Here is a 15,731-nt window from a genome sequence, read left to right as displayed (position 1 = left end):
TGATGACTTCATTTAGGATTAGGCCTTGTATTATCTTCTATTTTCTCCCTCACATTTTGAGTCTTCCTCATCTGACAAGTAGCTTCCTTACCCCTGACTTTTTTGAAAGGCAGTAGCTGAGGAACATTTTTTTCACTTGAGCATCTGCATTGTTTTATCCTCTCTGAAGTACTTTAGTATATATTGGCTGTCTTGCAGAAGGAAAAGGGAGAGCATTTTTTACTGCAAACATTATGAAATTTATTAGAAATATAATCCAGTGGAGAAAACCAGTAAGGGACAGAGAATGAAGGGATATTAGCTTTGGCAAAATTACATAGCTGCTGAAGCTTTTAGTGTGTGATTTCCTGTTTGCTTGTTAGTTAACAGCTTGTATTTCAGAGAAGTGTGAAAGAGAGAGAAGAAAAAAAATGTAATAAAAGTAAAACCAGACAGGAAGACTTAAAAATTATGTTCAGGGGGCAGAAAAGGAAGAAGGGTATTGGTTATGCAACTACAGTAGGATTAGCTTTCATGAACTACAGAGAGGAGAAAGGGAAGGTGCTTGAAAATAAGGAGGGATGACCAAGTAAGGCAGGAGGGGAACAGCAGTCTAAAAACTAAGGAAAGCAAGAAAGCATTAAATAATCCTTAAGGGAATGTAGAAGATAAGAGAAATTTGTTTCCTTATATGAAAGGTGGTTTGAAATGGGATGATACAGTGTACTTGGGGAAAAATGTTAATTTAATTGCCCTATTAAAATTGTATACTGGCTGTTTATGAGATAGCCCATGTAAGTGCCATTAAAAGCCAATTAGACAAAGGTTTCTTTGTGTGTGTGTGTGTATATATATATATATATATATATATATATATACACATATATATACAGAGGTTTCTTTTGTATATAATCTGTATATATTTACAGGTTTCTTGTGTATATAATCTGAGATTATTCCCTATTAATTGTATACCTTTTGTCATATCAAGCTTGTTGAATAATAACTGTATGTATACTGAATATATAAGAATTTCTTTCCATATTTTGAATTATGATAAAAAGTGGGATCTGTTAGTTAGGTCAGAATAGGTACACATGATACACAGGGTGTTGCAATTTTGCTCTTACATCTCCATCTATATTTTGTAAGCCCATGAAATGTACTCTTGAGAGGAGACAGAACCGGTACTGTACTTTTTTGGCTTCCTTTTATTTTGGTTGTTCTCTGTTCATGGTCTGTTGCTTTCCTGAGGCATTGTGCTAGGCTGGTGGTTGAAAAAGAAATGAGCAATTACCTATCTGTATGCTTTTCTTTGCCACATTTTCTTATTCCTCTTCAGACGCCTCCAAAACATCTGTTGAACATAACCGTATTGGTTTGTCCCAATTGGTGTGTGTTTTAAAGGAATGCTCTGATATCACGCCAAGTCCTTAGAATTGAGCATATCTGATTTAAATTGCCTCATCTGGCTTTTAAAGTAATGATTTTCTTGCTCATCACTGTCATTCCCTCACAAACAATACATGCCCATTTCTCTTAAGGCTGCCCACTTGAAACATGCTTGTGTTGAAATTTAGGTGGCAAAGTTTGTGTGGCCTTGGCTGTTGGCTCCTGCTCTGTGTTGATTGGAAAGCTGAGAATTACCATGCACCAGAAAGCAGGTGTGTAGCTCCAGGAGGTGTAATTCATTCCTAGCCACAGAGCAAATGAGTTCCTCAGCTGGAACTAGTGAAATACAGAATCTGTGTGCTTTTACTGCCCTTCACTTGTGAAGCACACTGTTGCAAGGAGGCATAAAGTTCTCAGTAATCTAACAAGAAAAGAACATTTATTTTGGTGCCTACTTATCCACTTGACCCCTTTCTCACACTCAAATCCTGTTCCATTTGTTTTCAGCTTCTGTGTTTTTATAGATGTGTTCATTAGCGTGAATAAGCTAAACAAAATTTTGTCATATCAAGCTGTAAATCCTGTTATACTTTAAAAGTATTTTTACTAATAATTGTTTCTTTTAAAATTACATTTATTTATAGTGGCTGTGCACGTATTAGTGGTGGGGAAAAAATGCAGCTTAATGCTTTTAAACTGCATATGGCTCTACATGTCAACAGAATCCCCAACACACTGGGATGCAGAGTGTTCTGTTGATGGTGGCATAGAAGGCCTTTTAAATAGAATGTGCAGGTATCATGATAAAGTAGTTATCTGTTCATGCATAAAGGGAATACCATCACTGCTTCTGTCAAATATAAGTGGAGGCCACATTTGGCCTTAACTCATAGGGTTTGTTACTCCTACCACACAAGGAGCTTCTGTGCCCAAATGTAGGGTAAACAGTCCATTCTAGTTAGCAGAAAGTTCTTAGTTGTAGTCTTGGTTATCATGACCAGGCTGAATTTCCTCCCCCTCTCCAATACCTCAGTCTAAAGTCAGCCCAGTCTCGATATAAAATCTCTACCTTCTTATTAATAGTAGGCTCTAGTATCTGCTCTGTAAGTAGACTGTACAGGCATTAAGAGTTTGTATACTTTAGGGTTGAGTATAAACCCTACTGAGACAGATGCTGCTGCTCTAGAGGGACCTTTCAGTCCCAAGATTGTGTGAGAAAAGGGCTAAGTGGTGGCAGTTGCAAATTGTATCATGGAGAGGTCTAATTTGATTATAAAAGGGTGTTGTGGAGCACTTCCAAGTGTAGCGGAGTACTGGGCATTTGTTTTCTTGGGAAATCTGGATTCATTAAATGTTTTCACTAGAGGAGGAAATTTTCTGGAATCTTTACGCCCCAGGGAAAGCCTTTACGATGTTACTTTTCTTAGACTTAATTAGGGAAAAGTTAACGTCTGTCTTCGTTTAAAGAAATAAGTGCATTAACATAATCATTGCACATGAGCACTGTAAAGTAGGTAGCACCTAGCAAGTATTTCTAGGTATGTTTCTGTGAGGAAAAGGAATTTAATTTCTGAAAAACAAAGGCTATACCTAATTTTAGTGATAGCCCACATGTCATGCATTACTAAACTAATACATGACAAAAGAGGGAAAAGGAAACCAAAAATTAACATTGATCTCTGTGAATCTTTCTGATCTTTTTAATGAAGAGAGGAAAGCGTTGTGATATTTAACTGTAAAAGTTTCATTTCTAAAATAAAATAAAAAATACTAGGAGCAAATGTAACTTTGCTTTACATGTTGATTTAAAAATATAATCAAAAATCAGTCATTGCTGATAGGCAAGCAATGGATTTGTCTTAAAAAATACATAGAAGTTGTGTCCACCAAGTTTGAGTGAAACTACTCCACAGTAGAGCAGTAAGAAGAGCATTTTAAACAACAACAGCTATTTTACATGTTTGTTTTCAATTTATTAGCTTTTTTCCTCAGAGGAAAAAAAAGTGGAAAAAAATGGGAGGGGGCACTGAATGACAACTTTTTGTCCTGGAAATTTGTTTCTCTTTCTAAGCCCTTTCATTTTCAGAATGCAACATTTTGTGTTGTATATCTCAGATCAACTTATTTAAAATAAACAATTTTTCAATGAGATGATATTAAAACCTTTGAATACCACTAGGAGAGCTTGCCAGAGAAACCCTTGAGAAAATTCATAATTCCAGATTAATTGCAGGGTTTGCTTTGAATGGAGTAAATAATACATGAACCACACATTGAATGATGAGAATTAAACGAAATACTGAGTTCATTCAGTTAGCTCATTTTCTCTTCAGCACATTAAATGAGACAGAAGTTCTAGAGGGATAAAACGTCACATAAAAGACCATCAGAATGTGTTGATACTGGGATGCCAAGTGAAGGTTGCAAAACAAGCTGTACTGCTGACACTCTTTTTTTTTTGCTTGCAGCTTCATTTTAAAAATGCCTTTTTAAGGGGACGTTGATATTAAAGGACTCCACTTATGTTTACCTTTTGTTAAAAGATATCTTGTGAAGGATTCATTACCCATTCTGTGAAATAGCTTAAAGGTCCTTAGGTGAAAATCATTGCTGAGTTCAGAATAGTTTGTAGTTATGACTAATGGACTGAAGTCCTTTCTTACAACTTTTCATATATGTGGATGGATCACAGGCATCATAAGTAGTTGTGCTGTACTCAGGTATTTTGCAGAGCTTTTCCTTATTTTTGTCATGTTTTATTGTTTGGATATGGGATGTGTTTGCTTTTGATCAGGCTTTTTTGCTGTCCCTAGGGTCATGTTAGTATAATAGTATACTATATATGTAGTATAATATGTGATAGTTATTAACTCACTACCTTGTGTGACTGCTGTCCACAATGCCAAGAGATCAGCAGGAAGAAAATGTAAGTTGATATAAAAATGAAATGTTAGAAATTGGTTTCTTTGTAGTGAAAGTCTAAAGCTACTCAGTAACAGAGCTGTAAAGATCTAAACGTGTGCACCGTTTGAAAGTGTTTGCTTATTGTATTCTTACACAGACTTGGAAGTAATATTATTTGATCTCTTTAGAGTGTGAATTTGTTTTCAAACAGTGGGGAAGAAAAGGATGTTAGGTCTTCATCTCTAAATAATATTCAGAAGCTTAATTTTTCTACTGTAATCATCCTTAGAAACTTAGAACTTGCTGACCAGAGACTTCCTGGAAAAAAAAAGAAGAGAAACAATATTCTGACACAGGCAGTGTTTTGAAATGAAACATTCTGCATTCAATATCCATTATTCAGAAAAAGAAATAAAATTAGTTTGTGTTTATATATTTTTAGGTAATGTGAAAGATAATTTTAGTTCAGTGTTAAGTGTTTTGTTATATTGCAGGGGAGTGAGGGGAAAGTAATTTTGCTTTCTGATATGTTTCTGTTTTTGTTGTGTACAAGTTGTACAGCATTGTCAGGCATTCTGAGCATGTGGTGCTCTTCCCTATGCTGATGATACTGCAATGCCTTGAGTTTGCATGAGGTTTTTTCCTTTTCTTAAATAACAACAAAGCGTTTGAAAAATAATGTTAATCTTTGCTCTATTAGTGCCCTTGAGAAATTTCTTTGCAAACATAATTCTGTATTTGTGTTTGGGCATGAAGTTTATTGTTTAAATATTAAGTTCTGTATCAGTAATACAGTGTAAAAGTTGTATGTCCCTCATGTTACTGTGTCTTACTAATGCTTATTCAGAGTTCAGAGTATTAAAAATTGAACACCTGTGATGGATTAAAGTGTAAAACAAGTCTTTCAACAAGCAGTAAACTGTATGTCAAGTATAGAAATAAGCCCTGTTTAAAATTGTTTTAACTTTTTCTACAGAGCACACCTGCAACATCGATACCAACAGTTCAAGTACAGGGCCAGCAGATGAATTTGCAGCCACCTTCATACACTGCAGCAAGTCAACATGCAGAGCAAATGAAAAAACCTGGACAGAACTTCATGTGTCTGTGGCAATCTTGTAAAAAGTAAATGGCTTCTTTATTTACCTTTTAGTCATATGTAACAGATGCTTGTATATAGAAGATGATTCTACAAGTTCCATCCATTCTGTTTCCTTAATTTACCTTACACTTTTTCAGTGGGGAAAAGAAAAAGTGAAAACTATTGAGGAAATTGAATGAGATGGGGGAAGGCAGGACACTTAACTCCTCTGAGTTATACTTCAGAGCATAAAATGAGTCTTATGTAACTTTCTTGAAGTATATTGATTCTTTAGTAACAAAAAATAGTTGTGTGGTTAATTTAAAAGAATTCTGACCTCTGAAACTTGTTCTCTGTGTTGCACATATAAAATAGTTCCTGTACTGCAGTTACAAATCATGGCTTGACATTTTCTTGCCTTTCCAGTTCTGCAAGAGCAGGGTGTTGCACTTCAATGTCCTGGTCACAGTCTTATTTAGCTTATGACTAATTTTGGTAATTATACCATTTGTGTTCCAGAGGATGCCATTGTCTTGAAAGGAAGTAGTAAGAAACTGGCTCTTAAGACTAGACAGCTATGATTTTTTTTTTATTTGCTTCTGTTCTCAAAGGGGAGTGAACTACTAGACATTTAGATGGAGGCTTATAAAAGCTTGATGCAATTCTTATGGAAAGTATATGTATCTTGACACTGGCTTTTAAAATAACTTAGGTTTGTGAATATGCTTAGTTTGTGGGCAAGGGCAGAGAGTTGGTGAAAAAAGGTAGTTGTCAAATACCTACTTTGAAAACTGGAGACAAATTGTGAGTGAGAAAAATTGCATAACATATAGGATAGTATAAAAAAGAGTGACAGCCTCATTGCTGTAGGATGACAAAGGGAGCATAAAGCTGATTTAACTAAAAGCTGGTGGGAAATTTAAAAATTAAGATGAAAAGATGGAGAAGTTTAGCTGTTTGGAATGGATAGTGAAAATAAGACATTTGAACAGAATTACAGGAATAGTGAATGAGGGTTAGTATGAAACCCCTGAAGGTGTAATTTCTGTTGCTTTCATTCCTTGCAAACATAATTCTAAGATCGTTCAGTCTATGCAAGAGATTCAGTCAGTGCAAGAGATCTGGTGCTTTTAAATCATGGCACTATTTTCACTTTAAAAGTGATTTTTCTTTCTTTGATAGGTGACACTTCTCTATGTAAGAAAGGCTTTACTTACTCTGCAGTTTCCTCCCTTACCACTAGTAAATAGAACTATAGAGCCACAGTCTGCTGGCTCCACAGTAGATGCATTTACTCATGCCTAGGTGTGGGTGGGTTGCATTGAGGTTGAAATGAAAGGCTGGGGCAGTGTCACACAGAAGCCTTGCCAGCTTGTAACATGTCAGAGTTTGCTGAACTACAGTTTCAAAGTATAAGTCACCAACTTTATTCCATGTCTAAAGTTACATAGGATAAACTGTGTTGGGGCAGGAGGAGGAGCAGTAGTATTAAATTACCTTACATTATCAGTCTTTTTGTAGTCTGTCTTCAAATACAACTCCAGAAGGTTTGCCTGAGACTGAAGTTCAGGGCTACAAGGCCATTGATCTCTGTATTTTGCTCCTTGCCTAGTGTATTATTTCTGTTGCTTTAGTTTATCTGGCTGTTACTTCCTGTACTGTTTTTCATTCATGCTCAAATTACATTCTTTTCAAAAGCTTTCAGACATTTTTTGCATTAATAGATTTAGTTCATATGACAGCTCTTGTTTTTATGCTCTCAGCTTTAAAATAGTTATTTCAGTCCCAGCCTAAAACCAATTTAGATAAACATTACACTCGACCTTCTCTGTGGTGAAGAGAGAACCAAAATGTTAAGTTAGCATTTTCCTCAAATATGTATTGTTTATTCATATTCCTTGAAGAGCCTGATTAAAAACAGGTATATAAAATCTCCTGTAGGCTTCCTGGTTCTGTTAGATGTAAAGAAAAATCTGGAATTGCCACCTATTCTTTTTTTGTTTGTACCTCTCAGTCTTAGCTGCTTTTATTGAGTAGTTTAAATGGGAAACAAGAAGATTCTTTTGAGTGGGTCATTAGTCTGTGTGAACTTCACATTCACTTCTTGGTTTCATTCTCAGTTGCTTAGCGTTTTTTTCCCTAGGATTAAGCAGTCAGTTTCATCCCAGTAGAATGATAGAATACTGGGGTTTTTTTGTGATATTTGTAGCTAACTGGAAAGATACAACAGGAGGCACATTTGAAAAAATAATTTTCACCTGTTTCTCTATGCATGTTCTTTAGTTTAATTCTCAAAAAAATACTAACATTATGTTTTCCTTCAAAAATGCAGTGCAGAAGTCAGTGAAGGCCTTAAACATTTTATTGTGAAGCAGGATAAATATGAATAAATAAAATACTGTGTTCTTTTCCTACTGACTAATTTGGCTGCTCCAGTCAGCAACGTTCAGGTGGTGTGTATTGGTGGTTTGGTTTGGGTTTTTTAGGACTGAATTAGGAAACATTACACCAAGATTTGAAATGCCACAGATTTAGTAGTGTCTAAAAACTACAATGAGAGGAGGCTGAATTATGCAAATAGTTGAAATGATTGGCCTCTGGCAGATCTGTTCACATTTAATATCTGAAGTGGAAGTAAAATTCTAAAAGGTGTCAGTCAGCACATTATTTTGCATTAAGGATGTAACAGAAAGTAGGTGTTTTCCTTTGAACTTCAGCTGTCTGCAGGTTCTGCTAATTGTATGCAGCTTAATTTAAAAGCTGCTGTTTTGTTTCCCAGGCAGGCAGATGTCTGCTCTTGAATTGCTTTGTATTTAAAAAGTAAATTGAAAATGCTGTTGAATCTCCAGTGCCTGTCAAGTCAGCTGTTAATGTTCTGTTCAGCAGTTGAACAGAGCCATGGATGAATTGAGTGTGTAACAAGAGTCTAGACTGAACTGACCATATTGTCAGTATGTAAGCTTTTTTTATTACAATAGTTAGGTGTTTCTTTAAGGAAAAATGGTTTGTCTCTGCAAAATGGTACAAAGTTTGAATCTTTTTAGGTTAGTGACGGAAGTGTATAACACTGAGTATATTAAACAGTGGATGAGCCAATATAGCTGAAATAGCTTTATTTTTCTGAAGATTTGCCATGTTGAGTGAAATGTTTTGCACTGTATTTTGGATTTCACTTAGGCCATGAAATTTGTTTCATCTGTGCCAGAAATTATTATTTTATTTTTCATAAAATGGTTACTGCCAGCTTAAGCTGATTCCCCTTTATTGTAGGAAGATCTTTCTGTCCTCTGAAACACCCACTGGAGAGCCAGTGTAGATGTAAAACATTTTATTTTCATTTCCTATTACGGGTTTTCTGGACCAACAGCTAGAGTCAGGTATTGCTCCTTCTCATCTTCCCTTCAGTATGAGGTAACTGGCATGTAAAAGATGAATGCTTTTAAAGAGAGTAGTATTTATTGCCAGTGCAGAAGGTAATTGCTGTATTACAGGTGGTTACTGCAGTAGCATTCAGTTTATAACTAAGGCTTGTTTGTGGGTGAATTTAGCTCTTTGATGTCGTTACAGTGTTCAGGTATCAGTATCTGTACACTTAGGCCTAGGCATCAGTTGCAAGTATGTTTGTGTAGTGGACACTACTGAAATTAGGACTGGGATGTGGAGGGAGGTGGCTGAATCAAAGCACTCACTGAACAGCTGTTCATAAGCTGAGAGTGTGTGAGGGCAGCTGCTGGCAATAACTTCCCAAATGGCAGCAGCTAGGTTTCTAGACCTCTTTGGTCCAAACACTAAGTGGATATTGATGAGCTGGGTTAGTTGTATTGAAGTGAATTTTGAGTAGATAAATCCTTAGGCTGTTTTTTCTCTTTTGGAGTAAGGGGCCTAATTTGTAACATCTGAAATACATAAGGTGTATATATAGACTAAAAAACCCTAATGTTTTGAGTCGTTCACTATTTTCATGTCATGTATTTTGAAACACAGCAATTCTCTTTTACTAGCTTATATATGTTAAAATAGCACATCATTTGTCCACATGAGATTGGAGGTAGCCTAGGTTGCAGCAGTCATGCATTGGTGGAGCTTGCAGGCTTGAGAAATTTAGGTCAGGTAAGGAGTCAAGTCAGGCTCTTGAACTTGAAGAAGGCAGACTTCTTGCTGTTAAGGGAGGGTTCTTGGGGACAGAGGAGTGGAACAGAGCTGGAAAAACTGGAACTGAACCTGGCGAGGTGCACAGAAAATAACCGGAAGGGCTTGTACAGGTACATTAATGAGAAAAGGAGTGTCAAAGGAGGTGTACCCGTGCTGGTGAACAGGTAAGAACAAACAATGCCAGCATGGCTTCAGCAAGGCAAATTCCTGTCTGACCAACCTAGTGGCTTTCTGTGATGGAATAACTGCATCAAAGGGTAAGGAGAGGGCTACAGGTATAATTTATCTGAACTTCTGTAAAGCCTTTGACATGGTCCCCCACAACATCCTTCTTCCTAAATTGGAGGGAGATAGATTTGATAAGTGGACTGGTAGATGAATTAGGAATTGGTTGGACAGTCACATTCAGAGGATGGTGATCAGTAGCTAAGAGTCTTGATGGACTTCAGTGACACATGGTGTCCCTCAGGGGTCTGTACTGGGACCAGTGTTGTTTAATATTTTCATTAATGCCATGGATGCAGGGATGGAGTGCACCCTCAGCACGTTTGCAGGTGACACGGAGCTGAGCGGTGCAGTTGACACACCTGGAGCACAGGATGCCATCCAGAGGGACCTGGACAGGCCTGAGCAGTGGGGCCATGGGGATCTCATGGGGTTTGACAAGGCCAAGGGCAGGTGCTGCACCTGGGTTGGGGCAAACCCTGGTATGAGCACAGGCTGGGGATGGACAGATGGAGAGCAGCCCTGCTGAGAGGGGCTCGGGGGGCTGGGGGAGGAGAGGCTGGACATGATCCAGCCCTGTGTGCTTGCAGCACAGGGAGCCAGTCAAGGGAGGTGACTCTGCCCTTATACTCTGCTCCAGTGAGGCCCCACCTGCTGCTGCATCCAGCTCTGGGGTCCCCAGCACAGGAAGGACATGGACCTGCTGAAATGAGTCCAGAGGAGGGCCACCAAGTTGATCAGATTTAAATAAGATCTGAATCTGACTGCTAGTGGAGAAGAAAAATGGGAGAAGGAACATACGAGATTATTTTATATAAATATATTGTGTATTTTTATATATAAATATAAAAATACCTTATGTAAACCTCATCTAGTTAAGCTGTGCATAGTTTGTCGCTGTATATTGCAGAGAATGGGTCTGTTGGATTTAACATGCATTAAGTCTTTGGTGAAGTGTAAGTAGAAAATAGAACCATGATATTTCAATCAAGTTTGGAAAAATCATATTGACATTTATTGGTAGCTCACTGGTAATATGCATACATATTTTTCCCTTCAAAATTTTGCAACTTTCCATTTATCAATGTGTGTCTCAATTCAAAAAAATGTTAACCACTATGAGTTGATGTTTGTTGGATTTGTACTTCACCATTCACTGGGGAAAAAAAATAAATTCCCCTCTCCTCTTTTGTAGGTGGTTTCAGACACCATCACAGGTTTTCTATCATGCAGCAACCGAGCATGGAGGAAAAGATGTGTACCCAGGGCAGTGCTTGTGGGAGGGATGTGAACCTTTCCAGCGGCAGAGGTTTTCCTTCATTACCCATTTACAGGTACACATTTGCTTTCACATATTACTTCAGAAAACAGTAGGAATTTCATGGTAAGTTTCCACACACCATTCTTACGGTCTTTCTCTTTTCCTCAAATAGGATAAACACTGTTCCAGAGATGCTTTGCTTGCAGGATTAAAGCAAGATGAACTTGGACAACCAGGAAATCAGAAGCCTTCCAATAAGTAAGAGATTTGAACCTCATTAACAATAGAAAAAATAGGAGCATTAGAAATTATTGAGTTTGTTTATAACTTGCCTTATCAGGGGAAACTCTGTATGTTTAAGAATCTGTAATGAAATTTGAGGTCTGTTCCAGTAAGACAAAAAGGGGAATAGATTCTGGTGTAGTTGCAGTTACCTTAAAAAAAAAACAGGTAATTCTTTAAAGTGTATAGGTCAAAACTCTATGATGAACGTTGTTCTCAACATGGTCTCCTATTTTTTTGCCCAACTGGACAGCATTTTATAACTTTCCTTGTAACAGGGAAGTGCTTGTCATACAAATGGAAAGTTATTTATTGTGTACGGTTCATGTGTCACACAGCTGAGATGGATTGTCTTGTAACTTGCTGTATTCCTTCCAGTTTTGTGGTCTAAATTTGGGCTGATTTGATCCAAGAACTGTTGTAATAAACTTTCCTTTAAACAAGCAAGCAAGATAAACAATAGACTCCTCAGAGTCTTCTGATTTTGTGTTGCTATCTGAAATCAGATTTGGTTCTTCTCTTTCCCAGAATGATTTTGACCATGTGGAATTAATATTGCAGAGTACAACCCCATTGGTGTGAGGTTTTGGGGCTGGCTGTGTTAATAGTGGAATTGTTCAAGGTTCAGTTACTTGTGTAAGTGTGTCAAGACCTGGCCTTTGTTAGTAACTGACTGGAACCACTTTAGATGTAATTACATGGACCCAGGCAGATTTTTGCTCTTCTGTTTTGTGGCTTGTAAAACGGCCACCAAGCTGCTGGAGGCAGCAAAGAAAGTCAAGTTATGAAAACTGAGAAATTTAGTTTGAGAATCCTTTTATTTTTTAATATAAAAAAACATCTTAACACGGACTTATAATTGCTTTATGGGGCCTTGTTGCATTAAACTGAGCAACACTTAGACCTTGGAAAACTAGAGAAAGAAGAATTATGGTAATTTAGTCTTAAATAGTTGTTAAGTGAGAAGTGTAGGGCTGACACCATGTACAAGCATGATGTGTTCTTAACTCAGCCTTTTCATAATGTTCCATCACACAGATACCACATTCCAGTAGCTATGTGTCCTCACAAGCTTCTTTTAAATTTGTACAGGTAGTCATAGGAAAAAAACTGTTTATACATCCCCTCTTCTGAGGCAGAATTCCCTAATTAGGTCAGATTCAGAAAGCAGGAATTTACACACATAACTAGTTCTTGCCAACTTACTGAGACTGCAATATCACAAGATACTAAGGGTGTGGTTTCAGAATTCAGATTGAAATGAGAACATTCCTCTGCTCAAAATTGCATGTTTTATGTCTTGAAAAGATGTGCAGATGTGATGCATAGGGACATGGTTTAGTGGTGGATGTGGCAGTGGTTAATATTTAGACTTGGTGATTCTAGAAGTGTTTTCCAGCCTAAATGATTTTATGATTCTGTTCTGACTCTCTGTGACATTCCTTATTGCTTCTCACAGCTGTGCATTGCTTATGGTGAGGGAGCTAGCTTTAATTTTTGTTAGATTGCATGCTAAATCAATTTGGTTTTTTTTAAAAACTGCTCATAGAATGAAAGAGTGGGCTTGCCACACGAGTGGAATCTCTTTGCCTTACTCTCGGTTGAACACCAGTACAGGAGGTGGAACAAAAGGAAGAGATGAGACCTTTCTCTGTCAGCACTCAGAGCAGTTCATACACTTCCTGTCTTGTGAAAACATAAAGCTTCCCTTTCTGTTCCTTTTACTGTCCTCCTTTTAACAAACAGGAGGATTTGGAGGAAGGGTAGTGTGTCCTGTCCCCCACATTACCTTACAGCACTGCCCCACAGTTCTGTTAGCACAGCTGAAAAGAGCATCCAGCAGCTACATGAGGGAGACAGGAATTGATAGTTTGCTTTCCAGAATGCATGACATGTCAGTTGAAACCCTAAGCTCAGTCCAGCAGCTCCACCTCAAGCTGTCTTACAAGTTCATGTTTGAAAGCTGTCTTTCAAGGGCTTGGCTTAATGTTCTTTTTTCTGAGTCCTAGAAGTGTGTCAGATATATCAGCTCACAACTGATACTCCATATCATTAAACTCATGTATGGAGCTGTGAAGCAGCTGAAAAAAACCTGAAAAAAACTGAGACAAAGCATGTTTAAGTCATCAACTTTTAGGCATTTATTAGGTGAACTCTCTTCACTTAATCCCTCACTATTTAGTAAAAATTACATCTACCTCACAGACTTCAGATTGTGAGCGTTACCAGTGCTGGAAGTCAAACAGAGCACAGTGTGACAGACCCATTCCCTGATCATCTTTTCTGTCTATCATAACACCATACCCACTTGAAAAAATCTGTAATGGCTTTTCTAGAACCCTTTAGGCAGTGTAAAGCTGCATTACAGAATTGGTTTTATACCTTAATTCTGTATTTCTTTGCATTTCAAGTTTTATTATTTTAACTCTTCTGGTTTTCAGAGGTAACTGAGTGACTGTAGCTTTATGCATTGGAATCCTCTTGGGTTCAAGGTGATTTTTTTTCCTTGTTGCCATTGAAGCAAAGGTGAATATTTTTAATGCTCTGTGAGAGTGGGCCAGGAGATTACTTTAAATCACAACATAAATGATAGAGTTTGAAGTTAAGTTGATAAAACAATTAAAGAAATTCAAGAAATATAGATGTTTTTAGAGATACTTGTCCACAGACATACATCAGTTCACTTGGTGTCTCAGTAGCATTTTATCAATTTCATTTTTCTTCAAACTTAAAGAAGATAATTTTTAATATGTTCCTAATTTATTGCAGTTGTCCTTTTATAAGTATTTCTAGAATAGTAATTCAGCTTTCTAAAATATGGTATGATAACTGTTGAAGAGAGACATTCAGAACAGCCTCCATTGATTAATCCTTATGCTTCTCAATACAGAGAAAACAAAAATCTTCAAGAAATTAGAAATGAAGACAGTAATTCTTTTACTGTGGTACTCGGTCTTCTATGAACATGTCATTGTCTACTTTCTTTATTCAGCCCCTGCCATTCTCCTTTGACTTCATAAAGCCTTTTATTTATTTCCTATATTATATATTTTATTTTATATATTTTTATATTATATATATTATTTCTATTCAGGGAGGATGACAGAGTGATTATGAGCTCTAAGGTGTTAGGGAGGAGTCTGTCTCTTAGTAAAGTAACCCAGTTTTTATCTGGGCTTCCTTGCTGTTAGAACCTTAGATTACTAAGAAAGTCTCTCTAAATAGAGAATTCAAGTTTTATTCTTAGAATATTCACTTTCAGTATAAGATACCTAAATTAAACTTCTACAGGCTTTCATTAAAAAAAAAATAGAACATTTACTTTTCATTTAAGCCACATTTACAAGTAAGCACTACTTAAACTTCTTAACCAAGTTCTACTAGGGTATGAAAGGACTTCATAATAATATTGTTCAAAATAGTGAAGTGTGGTGATATTTTTCACCACTACAAATTGTTTTTTAGGATGACATTATGAGTAAATCGTTAGGTAAAGTTACCAATTTATACATTCTGAACTCTGATGGCATGAATAATTTCCAAGTTTTTATGTGAAATACAGCTTTGACTTTAGTGTTAATACTGAAAATGGAGCAATTGCTTATGCTAAGTTCGTTATACCCTGCCTAATTTATTAATCTCAGTCTAAAAGGTGCGGTAACAGGTAATTGGTTTTACAAATGTTGGATCTGATTTACCAGTTACATGTTTTATGTCTTATAACTCATGTTATTTTGTATTGCTCCTCATTAATCACAGTTAATACATATTTTATACTGTCTTAGTGTCTAATGGTCCCAATGAGCTGTGTCAACTTTTAAGTGGTTTTACTTCAAGGACCTTCTCTGGCCAAATCTCAGATGGCATTTGCATAGCTGCTATCACAGTTCCTGTCTGATGAAACATCCCTTTAAATTGGTACACTTCAGGAAATGGCTGTGTTATTAGTACAATATATTACTTTTCCATCACAAATGTCAGGGGTGATGAGCAATACTTCTTCAAGAGAAGTGTTTTTTCACATAGAATAAAGTGCATGACTCCTCTTAAGGGTTTACAGTGAGGCTTATCTCTGTGGAAGCAATCATGTATCAGCACCAAGTGTTAATGGATCTTTGTGTCTCTGTTCAGATAGGTTAAAAATTGTAAGATAAATTTTCCAAGTTGTTAATTGTCTGGAAAGCAGCACAAAGCTTATTTTTATTAATTCTTTCTTTACTAATGTAGGCAGCCAGCTGCAGGGGCTACTGCCTCTACTCCCAGAGCACAGAAGGCCATTGTGAATCATCCAAGTGCCGCCCTAATGGCATTAAGGAGAGGATCAAGGAACCTTGTCTTCAGAGATTTCACAGTTAGTATTGTTTGAATCAAGTGTTAGATATTAATTGTTGCCTGCTATTAACTGCAGGGCTTTTACATTTTTTTGTCTTTACTTTTGTAGGATGAAAAAGAGGG

At 36.9% G+C, this 15,731-nt stretch overlaps 1 protein-coding gene across 1 annotated transcript in view; it reads left to right on the top strand.

Moving 5' to 3' along the window:
* ARID2 (AT-rich interaction domain 2) overlaps positions 1-15,731 on the top strand; it is a 92,875-nt gene that overhangs the window by 73,884 nt on the left and 3,260 nt on the right. Inside the window, exons 16-20 of the mRNA XM_058022752.1 lie at positions 5,252-5,400; positions 10,929-11,067; positions 11,167-11,252; positions 15,504-15,627; positions 15,718-15,731. The exon at positions 15,718-15,731 is cut by the window's right edge and continues 78 nt beyond it. Of these exons, the coding sequence (XP_057878735.1) occupies positions 5,252-5,400; positions 10,929-11,067; positions 11,167-11,252; positions 15,504-15,627; positions 15,718-15,731 (512 nt within the window). The remainder of the gene's footprint in view (positions 1-5,251; positions 5,401-10,928; positions 11,068-11,166; positions 11,253-15,503; positions 15,628-15,717) is intronic.

Source organism: Melospiza georgiana, chromosome 4 (genome assembly GCF_028018845.1).
Source record: "Melospiza georgiana isolate bMelGeo1 chromosome 4, bMelGeo1.pri, whole genome shotgun sequence".
Classification (NCBI taxonomy): Eukaryota; Metazoa; Chordata; class Aves; order Passeriformes; family Passerellidae; genus Melospiza; species Melospiza georgiana.
The sequence above is the reverse complement of the archived record's forward strand: the minus strand, read 5'-3'. Positions and strand labels throughout refer to the sequence as shown.